The 25713-nt window shown below is 34.9% G+C and overlaps 2 protein-coding genes across 6 annotated transcripts; both read left to right on the forward strand.

Moving 5' to 3' along the window:
• Positions 1 to 11067: 11067 nt before the first annotated feature.
• LOC147077190 (uncharacterized) lies at positions 11068 to 20260 on the forward strand. The gene is made up of 2 exons (XM_085941020.1): positions 11068 to 11242; positions 20105 to 20260. The coding sequence occupies exons 1-2, from the start codon at positions 11090 to 11092 to the stop codon at positions 20258 to 20260; spliced, it is 309 nt and encodes a 102-aa protein (XP_085797146.1). The 5' UTR covers positions 11068 to 11089.
• LOC147077191 (uncharacterized) lies at positions 15515 to 16988 on the forward strand. Of its 5 annotated transcripts, XM_085941458.1 has the most exons (4): positions 15515 to 15676; positions 16136 to 16247; positions 16342 to 16485; positions 16721 to 16988. In XM_085941458.1, the coding sequence occupies exons 1-4, from the start codon at positions 15666 to 15668 to the stop codon at positions 16766 to 16768; spliced, it is 315 nt and encodes a 104-aa protein (XP_085797584.1). In that variant the 5' UTR covers positions 15515 to 15665; the 3' UTR covers positions 16769 to 16988. The 5 variants fall into 5 exon arrangements, 1 of the variants encoding a protein (XP_085797584.1); XR_015069782.1 differs by lacking the exon at positions 16136 to 16247 and having other exon boundaries at positions 15529 to 15676; positions 16721 to 16987; XR_015069783.1 differs by lacking the exon at positions 16136 to 16247 and having other exon boundaries at positions 15529 to 15676; positions 16342 to 16596; positions 16721 to 16980.
• Positions 20261 to 25713: the final 5453 nt, after the last annotated feature.

Raw genomic sequence — 25713 nt, forward strand, 5'->3', positions numbered from 1 at the left:
AATACATTTACACATATTACCAAGCGTTGCACCACAATTGTGTCGTTCTCTGTTTTGTGCATTTGCTTTACGATGTTACATATAGGTGGATTTAAAAAAAAAACTATTTACGGTAACATTGTATTTTTAATATCAATGTTGGTACTATTACCATTTCTTAACGTCATTTTCATTCTCACTACACTTTTAATGTCTGAAGATGCTAAAAGGCAAAAGAATAAAAAATAACTTAAATGGAATAGTATAAAATTTAATTTATAATAATATTGACATCGATTATTTTGGTTTTTCTAGGTTTCTACTAAAGGCCTTTTCACAAATCATCACGATATAGAAAGGTGTCAACAATCCTCACCTGACGGAATCCAAGATAGAATGATACAGTATTCAGAGGTGACGATAGATGAACAAAACATTAAAAAAGAAATCTCAGAACGAGAGACTCCGAAGGAACTTCGACTTATTCTGAGAAAAGTGGTACATTTCTCACGTAATTTGATTTGCAGCTTTTGTAACGCAGTTTTTAAATGCAAAAGTGCTCTAAAAAGCCACAAAGTAATTCACATGGACGTGATTGCTCATCAAAATCAAGAAAATCAATCATCTCAAAGTACATAAAATGGCATATACAGGTGAAAAACCTCATAAATGCAAAGTATGCCCATCTAAATGCTCGCAACCAAGTAATCTTAAACAGCATGAAACGACACACACAAGTGACAAACCTCATAAATGCAAAATATGCCCATATAGATGCTCGCAACTGAGATATCTTAAAGAACATGAAATGACACACACAGGTGAAAAACCACATAAATGTAATGTATGCTTATATCGAACCTTCCAACTGAGTAATCTTAAAAGACATGAAATGACACACACAGGTAAAAAACCTCATAAATGCAAGATATGTCCATATAGATGCTCGCGTCTTGGTAATCTTAAAAACCATGTAATGACACACACAGGTGAAAAACCTCATAAATGCAAGATATGTCCATATAGATGCTCGGAATTTAGTAATCTTAAAAAACATGAAATGACACACAGGTGAAAAACCTCATAAATGCAAGGTATGCTCATATAGATGCTCGCGTTTTAGTACTCTTAAACAGCATGAATTGACACACACAGGTGAAAAACCTCATAAATGCAAGGTATGCTTATATAGATGCTCGCTACTTAGTAGTCTTAAAAAACATGAAATGACACACACAGGTGAAAAACCTTATAAATGCAAAGTATGCCAATATGAGTGCTTGCAACTTAGTAATCTTAAAAACCACGAAATGACACACACAATTGAAAAACCTCATGAATGCAATGTATGCCCATATAGATGCTCGCGACTTAGTAGTCTTAAAAACATGAAATGACACACACAGGTGAAAAACCTTATAAATGCAAAGTATGCCAATATAAGTGCTCGCAACTTTGTAATCTTAAAAACCACGAAATGACACACACAGGTGAAAAACCTCATGAATGCAATGTATGCCCATATAGATGCTCGCGACTTAGTAGTCTTCAAAAACATGAAAGGACACACACAGGTGAAAAACCTCATAAATGCAAAGTATGATCATATAGATGGTCGCAACTTAGTAATCTTAAAAACCATGAAATGACACACACAGGTGTAAAACCCCATAAATGCAAGTTATGCTCATATAGATGCTCGCAACTTAGTAATCTTAAAAGACATGAAGTGACATATACTGGTAAATAATCTTATTAATTTACTGTATGCTCATATAGATGTTTGCAAAGTAGTACTCTTAAAACACATACAATAAAGACGTATAAATACTGGTGAAGATCTTTTAACTTCAATATATGCTTTTGTAGTTATTTGGGAAGATGAGTACATTTCTCACGTATTCTGATTTGCGGCATTTGTAATGCAGTTTTTTGATACGCAAATTTTTGAAAAAGCTTAAAAATGATTCACACCTGTAAATGTCATGTATTCTTCTATAGTTGATCGCATCTTTATTATTTTAGAGTACGTGAAATGACACATTCTGGTAAAAAAAAACCTTGTATGTTCATATCGATGCTCGAAACTGTGAAAATGTACTGGTGAAAAACATTTTAAATGCACTTTATGTCCATATCCATATCACGACTGTATCATACTGACAGGCAGAAATACTTACCACTATACTACCGAAAAGGAATGAATCACTGGATATGCCGCTAGTACATGTTATCATAGAAAACTCTTCTCAGCGGTCAACGCTCAGCATTACTTGCCCTCGCTAAGGCTTATAAGACGACTTCTACCGACGCGTTGCCTGTCTGTGCTAGAGTGCTTCTGCTAGATCTGCACATTCAAATCCGTGGTGCCACGACCGCCTTGTTCGGCGATCGGGGGGCGGAGGTTGGCGGTATCTTCATATCGCTGCCATAACGTCTTGGATCCATGAGCCGGTGCGCTCGAACGGTTATTGTACGCGACCTGGCTTATAACACGGCGCTGCGTGCGTGGCAGGGGAAATGGACCACTTCTTCCAACGGCAGACAAACGCATTTGATTTTTCCTAATATAAAGTGGCGCATGGAGATAGCCAGATTGACTTTTCAGTTCTTAACCGGACACAGTGGTTTTGCTTCCAAGTCAGTTTGGCCTAATAGAATCTCCGACTTGCTTATGTGGCGAATTGCAGGATGCCGATCACATCCTCTGGGAGTGTCCCCATATTATGTCGGTTGAAAGGGAAGAGCTTCTCAAGTCGGTCCGACCCTCAGTTGAACCGGTCGGCCATTGCGACTTGGTAGGGTAAGCCGCCCAGTGAATGAACAAAACTCTATTATTTTAAAATCATAAGAATTGGGTGATACGGTGATTGGGTGATCTGGAGTAGGGATTTTTTTATACGTTTGCAACACTTTTATTCATATGAAAACAACTTCAGAAACCCCCTCCTGCCTCAGTTGCCAAGGAGGTGGGCTGATATTCGGCCGACTCTTTTGTTCATGAAGTTTTGTTCCTAGCTGTACTAAAGAGTGTGCGTGGTCCGAAATTTTAATTGTGACTTTGTTACCCTCTTCCCTGCATTACCGAATTATTGATTTTGCTGAAGTAACTGAAGATAATAAAGGTGAGATCGTTTATCGTTTTATTCGTATGTTTTTTGTGCCGTAGGGTTAAATATCAGTGTTCATTAAGTGGTCTTTCTAATGAAGGTTAATTCAATTAATAAACGGTGTGTTTATTCTTTAGATTAGTGATAATATATTTATTTATTATTATACCCTTAATGATTATAATATATAGCTGTAATGTCGATATTTATGTATGTAAATGTATTAAAAAGCTTATAGCTAGTATTTGAACACTTTTTTGAACACTACGGTACCAATTCAATAACCAGCATTTTTAATCTAATGAATGGACCAAGGAATTTAATAATGTATTATGGTTGAAAAGTAGACCTTAACTATTTTATCTATGATTACTTCTCAAAAAGGAATATTAACAGTACAATAACAGTTTTTGTGATGGGCGCAGATAAATGAGCAACTTTAATGATTAACCAAATTTCGAAATTTTCGTATTTTTTCAGAAAAATTATCTTCATTGTCATAAAATTAGTAATAACATAGCTATACACAATTAATTGTACTGACATTTATGGTTATAGTTGTAAAATAATAAATGCTTAATAATATGTTTAATATGCTTAGTTTATTTACTGGTTTTTCTCAGGTTCATACTTTAGATTCCGTGTTCAATTACTGGGCTTTTCTTTGTTAATTTATATATTGTTTTTTTATTAAACAGATATGGTTTGCACATTATATCTATTAAATTAATTTAAATCTTCATAAGTTATAGATGAGTACAATATTTTTTAAAAGAACTAAGTATAAGAATACCTATGCTTTTTTAGAAATTTTACAATTATCCAAAGTCCTTAAGTGTGCATTCACTGGGCGGCTTACCCTACACGAATTTATCGGTTCAAGCATGCATATTTTCATAAAAACCCACAAAAAATATGCTGACACGTAAATTACGATTATTTTAGTTTTATGCTTTACCTAAATATATTATTGTTTTTGATGTGCTCATAATATGATATAATATAATTTGGTACCTATACTTTCTGTTTATTGTTGTTTTATTCGTACTTCATCCTGTCATTGATTACCCAGTGTTGGGATATAGTGCAAGAACAAGGTCGTCCGACATAGCTAGGTCGATACCTACGAATCGCGACATGTGAAACAAGCTGCGCGTAGATCTCTTTTGTAGCATCGCTGTGGGGAAGGGAGGGTCGTCCATTGGTCGTCGGTCAGCAGGGTGGTGACGGAACTCATGAGGTATTATAGCAACGGGTTTGTTTCTAATGTTTTTATATACCTATATTCAATATTGAAAAAAAAATTGTAAATGAGTTGGCAGCCCTGTTATATTATGGGGTTTGGGTAATAAAATAGGTTTCACTTTATAATATTATTCTTTTATTACTATCGATTTTTTTTAAATTATCATAATTACATAACACTGTTATTAAAATTTGATTATCATATTATTAAAATTTATTGGCTCCACAATCCTTTGTTGATCTTGCCCGCCCCACAAACAGCTATCATAACATTACTTTTTACGAGAAATGGATGTTAACCACTTGCTCAACCTATTTGGTCTATGCTCTGGATTTAAACAGACAGAAAACAGACAGTTGTTATTATTGTACAGAGTCCAACAAGAGTGCCGATTTCAGTGACATCCCTAGACAAAATACCGCTCCATTTTTTTATCATCGTTTATGACTTCAATACCTACTGACACCGCCTAAAGCGTGGCATCCTCAGAAGATCCAAGGCCATGACGAGGCCTGAATAATCATTGGGCGGATTCATGCAGACATGAGCCGATCAACTGCGAAAGAGACATTTCTAGCTTGTAAGCTTAGATGTACGACAAATTATTGTCACCCTTTTGCAACTTCAACAAAATTTAATAGAATCATTCTAGCCCTTAATGTATATAAAATCCTGCATTTTTTATACCTACATTAATTCTAGAAACAAGCCAAGTAAACCCTAGCATTACACTCATTCTCCTAAACTCTAAAGCTTTATTCAATTCATACTTAATACTTATCATAAAAGCATTTATATTAAATTCATTTGCATAATAATTGCCATAGTAGCATTGTTAAAGTAATTATTATTAAACTGGCGCTAGGGGCCGTTCAGGTCCATGGCCGACTGCACAACGTTTCTCCAGGCATCTCTATCCAGCGCTCTCTCTTCCCAGTTGACTATCCCCAGCCTTTCCGCATCCCTTTGAATGTTGTCCGCCCATCTCCGTCGAGGGCGGCCAAGAGGTCGAGTGCCAGCTGGTGTGCCTTTGTAAATCCTATAGAGAGTTCTAGATCTTTCAGATCGTACAACGTGGCCCGCCCATCTGAGCCTTCTTGACCTCAGAATATTAGTGATTCTAGGTTGGTATCGGTCGAAGAGCTCAGCGTTTGTGCGGATGCGCCACCGGTGGTTCTCATTGACGGGTCCAAGTATTCTCCGGAGGATTCTGTTTTCAAACACTTGGAGCGCCTTTTCTTGTTTTTCTGTTAAACCCCACGTTTCACATCCATACATGACGATTGGTTTGATGACCACGTTATACACCCGGAATTTCGTTTTGATGGACAGCATTTTGGACCTGAACAGACGACTCAGCGCGAAGTACGCTGCATTTCCACTTCTCAGTCGGTCAGAGAGCTCTAGGGACATTTCATTTTTAGAGGTAATGTTGGAGCCCAAGTACTTGAAGAGAGAGGTTCTCTCGAACGAGGAGTTTCTTATTCCACTGTTTCCAGTGGGTTCAATGCCTCTTGTCATTTTCAAATACTTGGTCTTTCCCACATTTACTCGTAGGTTCAACCTTTTCGCTGTGTCCTCCAGAGGAGTGAAAATATCTCTGACTTCTTCTTCAGATTCTCCGAGCACCACCAAATCATCTGCGTAGCCCAATATTTTATGGGACCCATTCAGGGTAACTCCACCTTCTGCTTTCAGAGCTTCTCTAACGGCTTTCTCTAAAGCTAAGTTGAACAACATGGGTGATAAGGAGTCGCCTTGTTTTAGTCCTGCTGTCACCTCAAAAGATTCTGATATACTACCTTGCATATGAATTCTACTTCTGGATCCGTCCATGCATACTTTTATTATATTTATAAGTTTTGACGGTATTTCGAATTCTTTCAATATATTCCAGAGAGCTTCTCTATCAATAGAGTCATATTGTTAAAGTAAAGTCAATGCATAATAATTAAATATAAATAATTCATTCATCTCAAGCCATACAATATACCTAATCGTATCAATTAGTCTAGTTTCACTCAAAACTGTTTCATATTATTTTGTAAAAATATGTCTGATCGAATTTGCCCAGCAATAATTATTCCCCAGCCGCCGAAAATTCAAAAAAATACGCACGCATCTTCCAAAACGCCGACGGTGTACTTAGCAAAGAAATATTTTAAAATTATACCTACTAGGTACCTAGTAAGTAATAATTTTTAATAATGCTAACAGACGCGCAGCGAAGGGTCTACTTCGGCTTCGAAACCCAGGTACCTAACCACCTACAAGCTTTGGGTATGTTGCGAAGCGTGCCTTTTTGTCATTTTTCAGTGAAGGAATTTGTAGTAGGTATTATTTTTATCTTGCCTGGAGCTGACCTGTGTCCCAAAATGTTGAGTCATTCGGTTTTCGTACTCTCGAGCGAGACGTCGGCCGCGTCCGGCGTCGACGTCTCTGCCAATAAATTTTTTTATTTCTTATAAATATTCTTGTTAAATGTACATATTATACTCTGTAACTTGCTGTAATCAATGTATTCTTGTCTAATAAAATACGCCGTTATTCTTGAAATCCTTGTTGTCACTCAACAAGCATGTCCCCGAAAGAAAAAGAAGACGCAATATAACCCATGTCGATGTTGCAGATCACAAACCTTCTATGTCAAATTTTACGATTTTGACTTTATGGTATCAAAAAATCGACAACAATTTAACGGATTGGTAAAGCTCCTATGTCAAAGAGAAATATAGCCCAGTTAATTGATATTTTAATTAAAACTCCTATGTCATATTCATCGTATTATGTTGCACAAACCTCCCTCGCGACGTGAGTTAGGAGTTTTGTGAATACATGTTAACGCAGCGATGTGAAGTTGCTGCACATTGTTTCTATATCAGTTCGTTGTATGAAGCTATCAGTGAAGTTTTACAAGCAAGACTGTATACAAAAAGTACCTATTTTATTAGAGGTAAAAGGGTTTTAGGTCTACGTTTTTGATAAACGTTTAAAGATAAACGAGGAAAGAAAATAAGTTTGCCGATAAATGTTCTGTAATACTTTCGCCATATGAGATTAGAGTGCTAGAAATCAAAACCAGCATTGCAATGCAAATGAGCGAAATGTTCATACTTGGAAAAAGTATGCTGAAGAATTTATCGATTCACTACCACGAATGGAGTCACATTAATGCCATAGAGATCCATTTAGACTTTTTCTTGAACCGGTGTTTCGTAAGAAAATGGGCCTTTGTCGAGTTTACAAAGATAGATGTAATGAAACATCAAATAAGGCATTGTCATAGTTTACATTTGATGATGTTCACTTATAAGAAGACTTAGAAGCTCCGACATTTACATCTCTTGATTAATCACCTCACAAACCTCATACTAAATTAGAAACCTGCCTATTAAAATATTGAGCAATGGGTGCGTGTGTCAAAATAAGAACAATATTCTTGAAAATTTAATGCACTCCTCGAATTGGTAGTAAAATATCAATTCGAGATTAGGTAGGCACTTTCTCAAAAATATTTGGAGTTGGGCACAAGTAAATGGAGAAAGATTCTGTACATGCTGCAATCGAAAGAAAATTGAAAAACAGGGAAATTCATCTGCCATCTGATTATGCAGTGGCTACATGAAAAGCCATAAATATGTCATTTCCTTATAGAGCGGACTATGCAACTCGTGATGTTTTACTTAACTATAATGTACTAGGGACTTCGGTACACGTTAGTAAGATCCAGAAACAAAATAGGGGATCCAATATTGTTAACGATGTGTGTCACTTGGCTTACCTTCCAAATGAAAAAATCTAGGACAGAATTAATTTTAGTCATGATCTTAAAGAGATACCGAGACCACCGAAGATCATATCAGTTCCAATTGTTTATCCAAGATTGCACGGATCAAGAAGAAATATCGGCCAACAAGTTGAATCACCTGCAGAAACTAAAATGTGTGATTCCAAGAGACTATTTACGACATTTATAATTTAAATAATTATATAATGTATATTATGTTACAATTTAAAAAAATCTTCATACATAACTATGTTGGGTTTGATTCCATTGGTTATTTATAAACATGTACATTAATTAGTTAAATATTCATTATTTGTTATTAATTAATTAATTATGCAGCCATTAAATATTTAACTCGTATGTCACGCAAACTGTTTCATTATTTTTTAAATAAAACTTATTTACTTTTCTCATAAAATGTAATGTAAAGAAAAACCTCCTATGTCAAATATTTTAACAAATCTGAGTGCACAATACTTCTATGGCATGGTAAATGTAATACGGCTTATGTTAGTTACAAATAAAGTTATACAATCTATTAAAAATACAAAAACATTAGACTTTGTATATTTTTTTTAAATAAAAGACTTACATTATCAAATAAATCAGTTATAACCTTCTCCTGTAAAATCGTATTTTTTGACTTGGAAGGTTTGTGATCTGCAACATGGATGTGCCACACTATCAAAGGTCCGGGAGGGGTACCAGATCCTACTTCAGACCCTCCCTCATTCTTTCGGAGATGACACTAGGTACCTATCTGATAAAAGGTGTTGTATACATAACTAACAAAATAATATATACCACTAAATCTAATAATTGAAATGCCATCTCTACTTCAATGGTCAATATTGCGAGACCAAAGTTTCAGATACATCAGGTACCTACATTAAAAAATACTACACCTGACAACTTTCAAAACTCGCGAGTGAATGGCAAAAATATTTTGATAAATTAAATAGGTACCTAACCATGTACCAACATATAATTCAAATATAATTAAAAAATGTACACGTGTCATTGCTCAGCTTGCTTGCACAACGGAAGTTAACTAGACAACGCGAACCCGTCAAAAAATTAAAGTCTTGTTAAACCTTTTATGTTAATTAATACACTTTGTTTCCAATGTTATGTACCTACTCTTATACTTAATATTTTACATCTTACACATTGAGAAGCCCTGATGAATCAATTGATGTTTACACCCCTAACATAATTATCTTTTCTATTTTTTGCTCGTCTAGCCAATGTTGTCCATTATATCCTATTATCAATCGAAAGACAAACTATTCATGTTTAACTTAAATAACATTATATAACAAATATTATAAAAGTTCCATTTCTCTAATATCAAAACAAGTACAAAAGTTACCTTAATAAATATACTTTCTAAACTCCTATTTATCGCCATATTTCTCATGTCAATCAGTTCTAATATCAGTTCCAATTAATCCATCACACCGTCAACTCCTCCAGTGTAATTATTATTATTGAATTAAATAGTATATGTTTATAAATTGTTAATACTTATAAGCAACGCAGTTGCTTAAACGTTAATAATAATTTGTGAAGTTAAATTTAAAGTGTACCTATTGTATGATTGACATTATAAATAAATAGTTTATGTAGTGAAGTGAGTGCTTTCTGTGGCATCCCGATCCCGATTCCATAATACCAACCACTGGAATGAATTTTTAATGGGATATTATTTTCATCTAATGTTTGGGTAGGTACCTACATATCGACCTGTTTCTATATATAAGTACCTAATGATTATCCTCGATTTGCCGCAGTATTGAATTAAATATGATTTTTGACACCTAGTAACTTGCATTAGCGCATATAGAATCGTACAATTTCAAAAGATTTCAGATTTACTTACATGGCATACAAGGCCTGTCAGAATATTTTCGTTGGTAGGTAATTTAGAAAGTTTCATATAAAATGTGTGCAAGACGAGAGAATACTATCCCAAAAGAAATTAAAAAGCCCTTGACCTTAGACTATAGATATATCTAGACGCCACCCGTTGCATTGCCAAATGAAGCTGCGTGCCTTGCGTTTGGTTTGTGAGCGAGCGAACGCATTCGTCTAAAAATGTTCGAGACCATAGACCATTTCGCTAGTGCTCGCCCAAAGTGCTCGCACTAGAAGCTCAGAATTAAAATATAATTTTCTATTTTTTTACGTTATATAGTATTTTTAAGCGGTCAAAATGCAACCATTAGATAAAGATATCTATAATTTAAGTTATTTTAAAGAAACACTAGGTCACTGATATTATAATACATAATAAAATACAAATAAATTATCACGAACATGTATCAACTTACTTATGAAACGTAATACCATCTTCTTGCTTATCAGTACGGCTTCCACATTTTAAGACAACACACAGAACCATCTTTTCTACTTAATCAACCAAAAATATTTACCACTGACTTTATGTTTAACACAAAAAATATCAATTTTAGCAACACGAGCTCGCAAGTTGTCGACGCTATGTGAAGCGTTTCGCCCCGATTTAATGGCGATACTTTTGGAAACTGGCTTGTAGCTAGTAGACCTTTTATCTTACTCTAGCACGTGTCGCAGAGATTGTAAGGGTGCCGAATACTTTCTCACTCGCACTCATGCATCGTTTTTGTTCAGGCCTTGCCCTTGACTTTATTTTAAAATGGATTATATTGAATTCGCCATTGAGCATTTTTTGTCGGAAGTGATCCATAAATGCCCTCGGAATTTCGCAAAAGCTCTTTTTTTTTGTGCGAGAAACAAAAATAAACTCATTTGTACATTTTCAACAAAGATGGAAACGCGCACTATAATAATAATTGCCGAAATACGATAATTTCTTGGATGGGCTAAATAAATTTCGGTGAGAAAAAGATGGCAACACTGCGCTAAAGTATCTATGGTTTGGAAAACGTTGGTACGAAGGTGTATGTCGTATGTACGCTCGCAAACATGGATGTAAAGCGAGAATATTGTGATGGAGACCAGTGTAATACAGAGGATAAACCTTCGATTGATGCACCAATAATTAGGCATCCAAATAATCCTGACGCCAGCACTTATGTAAAGCAAGAGAATAGAGACGATCCCATTTGCAATTTTGAGGTTAGTTTTTTTTACTATTCATAATTATTAGCTTTATACCCCGTTCACACGTACATTGATTTACTGCTGACAGTACGTATTATCGCGGCCATAAAAAGAAAATGCACATGTAAACATGTATTATCGTGCAAGATGCAAGATTCCTTGCATGAATCAAAAAAGTTCGCTTCTGAATTTTCACGCGACATTTGGTATTTGTTTGAAATCTTCGCTTGCGCAGTAGAGCGATACTTGCAAACCTGCAGGAAATAAAACAAACTACACTGCGCAGTCTCATTTTGAAGTTAACCGATCTTGGCGACATGTCAAAAGGTAGCATAAAATGACAACATGGCGTCTCGCTTACTATTTAAGAATGAGATTGGCGACAGTCAGCACTTTTACGTGTAAACGGTTATTATCGCTAAATAAAAGCACAATTCATCTGTATATTTTCAATGTTTCCCATTAGTTCTTAGTCGTTCCCTCATGGTAGAGGTCAGAGGATGGTAACCACCTTGGCATGTTATCATCTTTTGAGCGATCAAGAATTTCAGCTCCTCTCAATCCTCTGCTTCTATCAGGACAGAGTAAAGGCTGCCCTCAGTCAGCTCTTTTACTTGGTCGCTCTTCCTCCGCTTCGTCTGCCTTGGAGGCTACCCAAAACTACATGTCTCTCCAGAGTATCAGCTCCGCGCCGAACAATATGTCAAAAAACTGTAGAATTCGTTTCAGACATATTGTCGAGAGACGTTCCTTGACAGTCCCGTCTGATCGGCACCAACGATTATATGCCCCTCTGACGTTACACCTACTTGGGGTGACAGCGTCTGATGTGTGTGGGGGTCAAATATGGCGAACTCCTATGCTCGACTAGCTCAAGTGTCGTGAGAGGAAATCACCTTAGTGAGGAATCGGAGTAGACGGTAGATGCACTCGTTGATGGTGCTCCAATATAGGCACTGATGTATAAAACTCGCTTTATTTTAATGACATTTATTGTCTATGACACAGCCCTCTTGTCTAGGGCCAAGGTCACAGTAGAATATAAAAAAATATATAGTTTATATTAAGAATTCTACGAACTAACTTAGTTATTGTCTTTGGTCGGAGTTCGAACTTATAGAAAGTTATAATAAAACTCGTAATTGTTTATAAGATGTTTTTATAAATACAGTTAATAGTCTTTTACTTGAGGAACTCAGTTTATAAGTTAAAGCTGTAAAATGTTTATTTATTCATTTAATTATTTGTAATCTTAGATTTGGCATATAATTATAATTGAAAATAGTTTTATATGATTATTGTTAAAGTTTAAACTTAATAATACTATTTTAATTTGAGAGGAAAGCGTCTTGATTAAATTTAGAATATCGTACGCGTATTTATTTTGTGTTCGTAGTAGAACAGCTGATCGTAACGTTGAGCACTAGTTTCGCGGTTACTGTGTGTGTGACGTCATAGAAGAGTGACGACTGTTTAGCGAGGAGTAAAACTCGTAGAGGTTTTTATTCGCGGGTACGTATTATACCGAAACTGTTAACGAAGAGTGCGTAGCAGACCAGAGAAGTCTTTCACGTGCTCGGAGAATATCACTGGGACGGAACTGATTTGTACAGAGATATTATCCTCTTTTATAGTGGTCCAGAGGGACATCGGGAGGGAGTTTTGCCACAGAGGGAAAACCCTCCCGTCCCTTTTTACCGAGAAGAAAATTCGTGGTTAAATGCACCGGTTGTAATTTTACGATATGAAGGGTGGGTGATTAGATAAAGGCTGATGGCCTGCAGGCATACTGCGAATTTCATATGCCTACTTCCACCATTTCTCACAGTGGACACTAGAATAATAGGTGAAAAGCTAAGAGCATACTCTTAGATGGGGGTCGGCAATTACGCAAAGATTTGCCCAAAAAAGGTATACACAAGATAGAATAAGTTTTCGAGAAAGATAGAAGATTTGGAAATAAGGTATTTTGATATCTTTAATATTCCATACAACTTCTCTCGCGATACGCGAGCCAATCAGATTTGATTAGGAAGAGTGAAGAGATACGTTGCGTCGATTAATATCTTACCTCTCAAACTCAGTGGCGCACCCAGGGGGGGGGGGGGGGGGGGCACGAGGCCCTGTCACCCCCCAAACATTAAAATTATCATAATGATTAAATCTATCTAACACAAAGGGTTGTATAGCATCTGTTGGAACGAGAAGTCGCGCGACAATATTCGCGTGAATTTGCATGACAATAATAGTATTTGAAACGTACAGCTTTCACATGGTTCTATACAATCGCAATTGCAGATTAAATTTGATCTGTGATTTCAAATTGATAATACAATAAAATATCTCAGATATATAATGATTCGCGATGTACGCGAGAAGTACCAACAAAATTTACGAAACTATTCCTATGTAATTTTTTCCATAATACTCGTACTTATTTATGATTTATTCTTGACCGTTTAGGTCGACTTTCATCATCCACAGCTCACTCTGAGTAGTTGCTAAACTGATCAGTGTGAACTGCGGGACTTACTTCGGGAATTTTCTGTCGGTTTTGTTGTGGGCGGTTAACGTCACTTCATTCAGCGAAAGGATTGACTACAAGGCTGTAATTTGCAGTTACCTATGTCGTTAAGATTCTACTTCTACAAACACCAACCGAAGATCAACGTTTTTGTGTTGATGTCATCCTTTATAAAATATTAACATTTTAATGGTATTTTATATATTGAACATACATAATTTTGAAAACACTTCTGAGCAGCGCCGGCTCCTCTAATACCATGCAAGTGCAACGCACTGCCTGCATTTTTGAAGACATCGCTCAACTTTTCATTGTTATTCATACGTGTATCACTCACTTCGCGAAGTAGAACATGTAGCAGTATTATTAACAATTCTCCGTTCATGAGCGCAAAACGATTGCGTCCAAATAGATTTTCAGTTTGCACAGAATTACAATGAGGTCATTGTATACTGCTTAAACGGTAACCGAATGTTCCTGTAATGGCGTTTTGTGTAGAATTTTTTACACACTTTTAGATCGGCGCACGAAACGAAGGACCCTAGAAACAAAAACGCTAGTTTCTGTTTTATAACTATGTTGGGGAGTTAATTTTTAATATTTTTACAGTTCAAATATTTAATGAATCGCCAACATTTTACGAAAATAAAAAACCTGCCGCGTTTATTTCTAAACCACTCAAATTCATTCAAAAAAATAAAAAAACACTTCAGCGGTTATTTATTTGGCTAAAGCTTTGTTCGCTCAGAGCGTAAGCCATAAACTGTGACATTTATATTTCTTTATTGATATTAAACCATTCTTGCTGTTCAAATCTTTTTTGAGAAATAGTATAAATAAACAAAGACATATTTAATTTATCTTCTGAGAACACGGTAGCCTTCGGTGATTGAGGCAATCATGAAAAGACGCTTTACGACCTTACGTGGCTAGGACACGTGCTCCGGATGTCGCCAAAAAGTGTGACACGTTGTACCCTTATGGCACAGCCTCAAGGGCTCCGTCGCCATTGCCGGCCCTCACTCACCCTGCAGCGGTGCCACAAAAGTGACCTACGTGATGCAGGCCTGACATGGCGGAAGGCGCAAGAGTTGGCGATGGATCAAGGGAAGTGGCGCGAACTTGTGCTTGCCCTTTGCTCGAATGCTGGGTAGTGACAGGGTGAAAGAAAAAGATCTTCTCTTTATAGAAGGTAAACCATTGCGCACTACCAGAAAATGCTATTCTGAAGACTACCGGCCGCCACTGCTTCTGAGAAAATATAATATAACAAACAAAATAACTTTTTTTAGAAAAAAAAGTACATAATTACAGTAATTAAGTCATTGGACGCTAAAGTCGCACATGTTGCGTAATGACCAGGCGGCTTATCGATGGTAATTAACGAGCATTTTAAATTACCTTTAAAATCTACATTTTAAGCCTCCCCCAAACCAAAGCGAATATTCGCAGCGAATTCGCAACGCCCTCGCTATCGCTGTCGCTACCGCTTGGATTTGATGCGAATTTCGCGTTTGGCCCCACACCAAAGCGTCAGCGACGCAGCCATAGACTAAATAATTTTATTTACGCGCCAGATTTAAAATTGTAAATATTATTAATATTTTACGCCAATTATTCTATAATTTTTATGAATTAAATATAAAAAATACACGTACACTATAGCGCTTTCAGAATTGCTACAACTTTTACCCACTTTGCGTAAAGTGTATTTTAATTATCTGAAACAAGGTGGCAGCATTGGATGCAGCCATAGACTAAATACATATACGAATGTCAAAGTGACAGTTGTGTGTTGACAAAATGTACACGTCTTCTGAATGCTTATTACACGCTGAAGATATAATGAGATGGCGTGCGACAAATTACATCGACATTTAATATAACCTTACTTTATGACAGGGCAAGATTGCCATGGCTCATAGGTAAGATAGATTTACTCAGTTTCATAACTGCACATATTATAAATAAGCATTTACCATGAAGGGTTAACAGGATTTGAAGGTAATATGCTATTGAAATAACATGTCTCCGTTATTTGAATTGTAGATTTTGACTATTTTGCGTTTCTACGCAGAGGGAGCGTACCAAAAACGGGTAGGCCAAGTCTTCTGCGCAATGAGCCAGGCATCAGTAAGCAGATGCATAGGAAACGTGTCCGATGCTATAATAGCAGTGCTTAGTAATACTTACATACAGTCGCCATACAGCGCTGACAGTCTTTAGTGTTGTGTTGATACCCTCTGATCAATTTATACAATATTACAATGTACATGTCATGTAACTAGAGTAACTGCGCATAGACACAACAAGTAAATTACCTACTCAATAAGAATTTAACGGGAATATTATTTTGTGTCGGTAAAAATATTTTTTAATTTCAGACTTCAAGAAAGGGCAGGTTTCCCGAAAATCATTGGGTGCATTAACTGCACCCATGTGCGAATATACCCGTCATACTTGGAGACTTTCAAAAATGAGCGCAGAAAATTTTCTGTAACTGTGAAATTCGTAATAAAATCTATGTTGTTTCTGATACATTCATATTCATTACGTATAATATCATAACATGACATTTATTTTTATGCAGGTATCTGACATGGACATTCTGGCAGTGAGTGCCAGATTTCCTTTGAGTGTTTATGACCAATTCATATTTAGTGGATCGTTGGTAAAAACTGAAATGAAACATCTACAGAACGACAAGAATTGGGAATTTTGTTTTATTAGGGAAGTATGTTAAACTTTACTTTACTATGGCAGTACCAGTAACAAATATTTTTGTTTGGTTTATATTCATCCGTATTTTGTATAGGTACTTCAAAGGAATCAAAATTTTGCATAGGTATGAATATGATATTTAATGAAACAGTTTTTTAATTATTTAAATCCTGATTTCTAATATTTTTACAACTTTCAGTCGAAAACATATTCAAATTAACAGACTGTGTATATTGAAATCATTCTAGTGCCACCATAGGCCAGCCAGACTCACTACACGGCTGCCCGCTGTTTGACCAGGGATGTGATTGAGTGTTTTTGGATAATGGACCACACCAGATCGCATAGCTACAGCAACAAGTGCAAGACCAACCGTGGCTATACATACAGTATACATGTATATATTAAATATAATTTATGTATATTTATTTATGGCTTATACACCGAAACAAAATATGTCACTTAACTGTACTTGAATATTTTTGCAGGATCATTCAATAAAAAATACTTGGTTTAGGTTAAGAAAGTTTTAATAATCATTTTTGCACAGAATACAAGAAAAATATTTATATAATTATTAGAATTACAATGAGCTTTAAAAGTAACACGATATTGTAATAAAATGGACAAATATGAAAAAAAATAACAATAAATTGTATATAGATAGGTAGACAGGGTTCAGATGATTCTGGCAGTGCAGGCGACTCATTTAGGTGTCAGTATTGTTACTTTCAAATGACAATAACACCGTTCCAATGTGATTCGGTCGTGCCAGAAGACTCTGTCCTTCCTCTATTTAGTAACCGGGCGTTTTACAACTTTAAATGAAAATTAAGTGGGTATATAGATAGTACAATATTATTTAATTAGGTGACTTTTTATTTCTTTATTACTTGAAATGGTGTTTATATGGTAGATGGATTATAATGGTTTTGAAATATAGTTATTTTTGTTAATTCTACTTTAACTGAGTCATTTACCTTGACAGCTGTTTCGGCACATAAACTCATTTTCGGAACATTCAACAATAATTTGTGATTATAAAAGAGCTACAGGTCACGTAGCAAATTAAATACGCTTAGTTAAATAATAAATACGTACCAAATATATTACAAAATACACCACATACATCCATCGAATATGGTATATAAAATACAGATTCAAGTATCAAATAATTCTTGGATAAATAGATGTTTATGTAGGTATATGTTTTTTTAAATACTTACATGATACTGTGTTGTATAACATTTAAATTTATATTTTTGATTTTGATTTACATACTTAAATGTACCTACATAAATTTGTAATGTACAGTAGGTACTTAATTACATTTTTAACATTAGGAAATTACCATTATTCGATTCTATCCACCCGCCATGTCTATAATCACCCCAACGCTGGATAGAAAGAAACATCACACAAAATTGGCTGTTTGATAATAAATGGTAGTTTAAAAATATTTTAGAGTATGATTATGTCCATAGAAACAGGTTTTAAGTCATTCATATTTGTCCGAATAATGTGTAGCAGAAAAATAGAAATTTTAAAAAGGGTCTATTCAGTATTCACCCCATTCTACGGCAAACATTTTTCTTAATAAAAATAGGTACATCAATAGAGGAATCATAAAATGGACCTTGGCCCTCGCCCACGCCTTATTCATCCTTGTATATTATATTATCACACTTAATGTTTTGGAAAATTCATTAACATTGTGCACAAATGCCACTTTTGTTGATTGACACTTCACTTAGTTGATCTCTTTGTTCACGTGAAGTACAATAAAAGTATGTAGCAGCGAAGAACTAGAGACCGAAAATAGTAGAAGGAGCTAGAAGAGGCTTTCATCTAGCAGTGGAATGACCCCGACTGATGTTTATGATGAAATATTATTTTATTCCTGTTAATGCCGGGGGTTTCATTTTTAATTTCTTCTGGTGCTTTGTACCTACGTTGAAAGGTTGAAGATCTTTGCGAAAATTAAATTCATCACAAAGCATTAGTATATCTCCAACATCATTCAGGTAGGTATCCATGATGATAATATAATATTATGTACTTAGAGGAGGTATCTGACCTTTATATTTACATGCACATAAAATTATTAATCTTATTGCCTAATGCAGACCAAGATATACCTACCTACATAATATTACATGAACAGAAGTTTAAGAACATCTCAATTAAGTTTAAAATGTTTGTAGGTATACAAATTAATGTGAAACAGAAAACATTGGTTATGTTAGATAGGTACATGGAACATGTAGATATTATCTTGGTTCGCGGTCGGCACTGGGCAAAACCAGTTTATTAGCTCAATATACCTATACATAATGAAGGAAATATATACCTAGTAGGTATATAGGTACATAATATCGTTTTTGTGATTGAGGTCTCTTGAGATCAAAAAACAAACACAACCTAGGTATGTCCTACTGTAAATAACCCGATAGTAAGTAGTATGTAAGGTTTTTGGTCTAAAACCTTACAAAATACCACAATGACGACATGGAGTACCTACTTATCTACCTATATGTATATTATATCTTTAGCTACAATAGAAATGCTATGCTGCATAATGTTAGATGCAAAAAAATAATCTTAAAGACTAGGTACCTATCTAACCTAAAAAAATATTATCAACGAATATAACATGGGTATTTACGTGACCGATACCGAATATGATTGAAGTAGGTATTGTAAATGATACCTAATTATAACATTATTGATATGACTGCTCGAAAGTCGAAACCAAAACGTCAAACGATCGCAATAAGTTAGAACTGTCAGTGCACTAACAATCAAAGTTATAAAGTTTCTGTTATTAAAGGCTGTGTATGACGCAAATTAATATGTATTTTTTAAATATCGGGACCTTAGATTAAAGTTATTTATTTATAATAGCGTATTCATCCTGTCAAAAAACTTTACATACTTTGGTTAGACAAAGATACCTACATAATATTATTATGACGACCTTCATACCATTTTCAACAATTTCCCTGCCAATTTCATCCCATATCTTATCTTTCTTTCTTATGTTTTGTAGTCACTGTCAGAGAAATCATAAAGGATTGGATATTTCCGGACCAACTCGATCAGCTGCTCAATGTCTTCGCCATTTTGATTTTACTAATTCCCTTGGCGAAATTGTCCGCCGCGAATAAATTCGCTGTCGACAGAGTTCCCGAAAATCGCAGCGAATATTCGCTGCAAATTCGCACTCAAGACGCAAGGCGGTCGCGCAAGCGTGCTCTGTCCCGTAAGCCAATACGAGCTTGATTGGCGAATAATTCGCTGCGAATATTCGCCGCGAATATTCGCTTTGGTGTGGGGGAGGCTTTATACTACTACTTTGATACTAAAATACACAAGCCGATTGGCAATAGTAAATCAATTTTTGATAGCGTTTATTATTAACCGCGATATTATGGTTTAGTTTAGGCAGGGTTTAATGGAATTTTAAATACTAATTTAATGAAAACAGATAAGAATGCCTGATAATGTTTAGTGTGCACTATTTATGTCGGATCTTAACAGCCTACTTTCACCTAGATAATAACGTTTTAATTTGTTATATTAATAATATGTACTTATTGACAACATGTTATATGAAACGTTGTTTATTTCAGTTCTCTGCGACGGGTGTCACTGGTATCAAAGCTGAGACTGACATAATGCGCGAATTCACTGAAGACGAAACGCCACCATTTTCTGATGAAGATCCTCAACCCGGATGTTCGCATTCAGATTACATACCAGGACATGGGGTACATTTAATTTTATAATTATTGTAACATTTGCTTCTCTATTCGCCGAATTTTATCAAAGGTTGACGTTTAAAATTTCAATAAATCTCCGTACTCCTAGTGTCTTAATTATTATGATCGGTTAATTAATACTGGGTAATTATTGAGTTTTGAAGAAAACACTCATTAAGGCAACGTTAACTGTTTGTATTGCTGCATGTATGTATTCATTAAATAATTAGGAGAACACAAACTAAGAGCCCGATACTCAATTCGTACTTACAGTAAAATTGGTAAGTAACCGAAATCCATATGGTAACTATATAACTAAAGAATCCTTAACCATAGACTACTGTTGTTATAAACACGCCCCCTTCTGTATTACCATTTACCACTGACAGCTGCTGTTAAAATAAATTCGCATATCTATAAAACAGTCTATACACTCAAATTCATTAACAATTATTGATCTCAATATGGATATTGATAGTTTTAATTCATTTGGCATGTACCTGCATGCAGAATATGCTTGTACACAGTTTGCAGTTATTGCAAACAGTGATGTACGCTTGGTAGAATTCGCGCCAAATGCCGATAATGTACAATCTCGAAAATAGAGAACAGAGATCTTTTGTTTTCGATTGAAACACAATACTTACAATAATATTATATTGTGAATAATTGTCAACAGTCCTTAACTCATTCATTAGGTACTCATTATTAGGTAGGTAGTATATATTATTATTATAATGTTATGAGTAGGTACAATTTCATAACAGTAGGTATACGATATTTTAATTACCTATTGCAAATTAAAACTGTTGAACAACTATTAAATATCCGTGACATTTATTACGACATACTTTCCTTTACTTTCGTTGATTCTGTACATGTCTTACTTATTTAGTAAAACCGATTATCGAATTGAAACATCAGTGTCTATGAATTATAAATTAACTTTTCTTATTCAGATTTAGATACTTATGTAATATTAAACCAATAGATAGGTAGTTGAAATATATAAATACCTAGTTACCTACACACCAACATGGTAATATGAGTTTTAATCATTTTATATAATCATTCTCATCATAGCAAATTTGTAATAATTGTAAAGGACATCATCTGACATTTATACGGCAAGTGTTACCGTATCGGGAAAAACATGGATCAAAAAGTATCTTATATTATTCACTAATTGCGGAGACATTAAATCATTTTAATTAAATATTAATTGTGTATGTATAGTTATTGAATTTATTTTGAACAGTTTTCATATTTTTGTCATCGTTTAACAATTATTACAAAATAATTTACCTAAATAATAAAAAGAGAATTTTTTTATATATGGTATTATTTTCAATAGAAAAACGGAACGAAGCTATTGCAGATCTGGTGGACCATAGACAACTCGATCATAACTATAAAAGGCTTTCTGCATAGTGTTTTGTTGTAAATACATTTTAGTTATGACAGACGATTGAGCATCGGGCTCTATCTATGACTTAATTAGTAGAAGTTATCAGTATTCATATTAAATATATCGATGACGCAATCACATTTTTTTATAATTTTCAAATAATAGCTTTATTGGTATTTCAGTAAAGTTGTTATAAAACGCAAACTGTGAAAAACATTTTCCATATAAAAAAAATATCTACTTATCATAAAATTGTACTGCTTCTCATCACTTTTAAATATTCGGTCAAATTAAAAACAATAATTTCTCGTGCTTGTCTTTGTAAAGGATCTTTGTCATACCCCGATAGAGATGAGGTTTTCATTAAACACTGTTAGTATACTATTGTCTCGTGTAAAACAGAGTTTTCACACAAGGTCACAGCATTTATACACCTACTATATGCGCACGAAAGTAAGTGTGCTTCTGCGCAGGTCCGTTTTTAAGTTGTTTAGCTATAATACGACTCAGAGCATTATTTAAATATCAGATGTGCTCAACCGGTAAACTGAATTTATTATAAATTCACAAAATATTTATGCTATAACAATTTATATGTGTAAATTATACAAACCGAGTCATTCCTTCTCGAGACTGTCGCTATTTGGATAACTGCCGTCACAATGCGACGCTTAGTATGCGTGGCCTCAGGAATTCAGAAGTATGATATATTAAAATATTGTTTAAACTGTTGATCGAAGTCGCCTGATGAAATTTGAATATAAATTCTCTCCCGCACTTTCATGTATAAATCTACGTCCCCGATATAGTATGTAACACTGCATACAACAGTTATAATCGTAGCCAAGATAAGATGGTTCTTTTTCTCTTTTCTTTCGACCATGTCCGATCCTAATAGGATCATATGAGCCTCCACAGAGTAGAGGATTGTCTTAACAGATTTTCTTTTTACGAGAAATGGTTGTCAGCCTTTTGCTCAACGAATTAGGTTCAAACTCTGACTCACACCTGGTACCCACGACGCAATACGATAACGCTTAAGCCGCGCGGCAATCGTGAGTGTTCTAGTTTTTCAAGATGGTTCTAGTATAATATTTCAAATCATTTTTTATACTGTTGATCGAGGTTACTTGATGAAATTTGAATATAAATTCTCTCAATTTGAATATTGTTTGTGACATTGGTTTCGCCTTTAGCATCTTCCGACACTATGGACACTCTCAATTAACACACTGACACATAAATTACTAGTTACTACTCGAAGCTTACAATGTGGTTTTATTGAACAAGGTGCAAAACTGCCTCATAGTATGTACGTTATTCTGGTGTTCTTAAATTATTATTTTAAAATTTTGCATTCGAAATTATTATAGATTCATACATATTACCAAGAGCAGTACCACAAAAATTGTGTCATCGTCTATTTTGTGCATTTGCTTTTCGATGTTACATGTAGGTGATGATAAAATAAAAGTATTTATGGATCATTTCGTAACATTATTTGTATTTATATCTATGTTGGTTCTATTACCATTTCTTAACGTCATTTTCATTTTAACTACACTTATAATGCCTGAAGATGCTGAAAGGCATAAGCTTTGAAAAAAATAACTCAAATAGAACAGTTAAATATCTAATTTAGAATTACATTGACGATTATTTTTGTTTTTTCTAGGTTTCTACTAAAGGCTTTTTCAAAAAGCATCACGATATAGACAGGTGTCAACAATCCTCGTCTGATGGAATCCAAGATAGAATGACACAGTATTCAGAAGTGACGATAGATGAACAAAACATTAAAGGAGAAATCTCAGAACGATCGACTCCGAAGGAACTTCGACTTATTTTAAGAAGGGTAGTACATTTCTCACGTAATTTGATTTGCAGCTTTTGTAACGCAGTTTTTGGATGCGGAAGTGCTCTGAAAAGTCACAAAAAGGTTCACAAGGGCGTGATTCCTGACCAAAACCAAGAAAATTTATTCTCGCAACTAAATCATCTCGAAGCATATAAAATGACTTATACTGGTAAAAAACCGCATAAATGCAAGGTATGTCAATATAGATGCTCGCGACTTAGTTATCTTAAACTCCATGAAATGACACACATAGGTGTTGAACCTCATAAATGCAAGGTATGCACATATAGATGCTCGCACTTAAGTAGTCTTAAACTCCATGAAATGACACACACAGGTGAAAAACCTCATAAATGCAAGGTATGCACATATAGATGCTCGCAACTTAGTAGTCTTAAAAAACATGAAATGACACACACAGGTGAAAAACGTCATAAATGCAAGGTATGTCCATATATATGCTCGCAACTAGGTCATCTTAAAAGACATGAAATGACACACACAGGGGAAAAACCTCATAAATGCAAGGTATGCCCATATAGGTGCTCGCAACTAATTAATCTTAAAATACATTTAATGACACACACTGGTGAAAGACCTCATAAATGCAAGGTATGCCCATTTAGATGCTCGCTACTTAGTAATCTTAAAAAACATGAAATGACACACACAGGTGAAAAACCTTATAAATGCAATGTGTGCCAATATAGGTGCTCGCAACTAAGTAGTCTTCAAAAACATGGAATGACGCACACAGGTGAAAAACCTCATAAATGCAAAGTATGTCCATATAGATGCTCGCAACTTGGTAATCTTAAAAACCACGAAATAACACACACAGGTGAAAAACCTCATAAATGCAAGGTATGCACATACAGATGCTCGCGACTTAGTGATCTTAAAAACCATGAAATGACACACACAGGTGAATAACCTCATAAATGTAAAGTATGCACATATAGGTGCTTGCGACTTGGTAATCTTAAAAACCATGAAATGACACACACAGGTGAAAAACGTCATAAATGCAAGATATATCCATATAGATGCTCGGATTTTAGTAGTCTTAAAAAACATGAAATGACACACACAGGTGAAAAACCTCATAAATGCAAGGTATGCCCATATAGATGCTCGCTACTTAGTACTGTTAAACAGCATGTGACACACAGGTGAAAAACCTCATAAATGCAAGGTATGCCCATATAGATGCTCGCTACTTAGTAGTCTTAAAAAACATGAAATGACACACACAGGTGAAAAACGTTATAAATGCAAAGTATGCCAATATAAGTGCTCGCAACTTAGTAATCTTAAAAACCACGAAATGACATACACAGGTGAAAAACCTCATGAATGCAATGTATGCCCATATAGATGCTCGCGACTAGGTCATCTTAAAAGACATGAAATGACACACACAGGGGAAAAACCTCATAAATGCAAGGTATGCCCATATAGGTGCTCGCAACTAATTAATCTTAAAATACATTTAATGACACACACTGGTGAAAGACCTCATAAATGCAAGGTATGCCCATTTAGATGCTCGCTACTTAGTAATCTTAAAAAACATGAAATGACACACACAGGTGAAAAACCTCATAAATGCAAGGTATGCCCATATAGATGCTCGCTACTTAGTACTGTTAAACAGCATGTGACACACAGGTGAAAAACCTCATAAATGCAAGGTATGCCCATATAGATGCTCGCTACTTAGTAGTCTTCAAAAACATGAAAGGACACACACAGGTGAAAAACCTCATAAATGCAAAGTATGATCATATAGATGGTCGCAACTTAGTAATCTTAAAAACCATGAAATGACACACACAGGTGTAAAACCCCATAAATGCGAGTATGCTCATATAGATGCTCGCAACTTAGTAATCTTAAAAGACATGAAGTGACATATACTGGTAAATAATCTTATTAATTTACCGTATGCTCATTTAGATGTTTGCAAAGTAGTACTCTTAAAACACATACAATGAAGACGTATACTGGTGAAGACCTTTTAACTTCAATATATGATTTTGTAGTTATTTGGGAAGATGAGTACATTTCTCACGTATTCTGATTTGCGGCATTTGTAATGCAGTTTTTTGATACGCAAATTTTTGAAAAAGCTTAAAAATGATTCACACCTGTAAATGTCATGTATTCTTCTATAGTTTCTCGCATCATTATTATTTTAGAGTATGTGAAATG

The sequence above is a fragment of the Rhyacophila brunnea genome, unplaced genomic scaffold (assembly GCF_057557595.1).
Source record: "Rhyacophila brunnea isolate RB1 unplaced genomic scaffold, BYU_Rbru_1.0 scaffold_13, whole genome shotgun sequence".
NCBI lineage: Eukaryota > Metazoa > Arthropoda > Insecta > Trichoptera > Rhyacophilidae > Rhyacophila > Rhyacophila brunnea.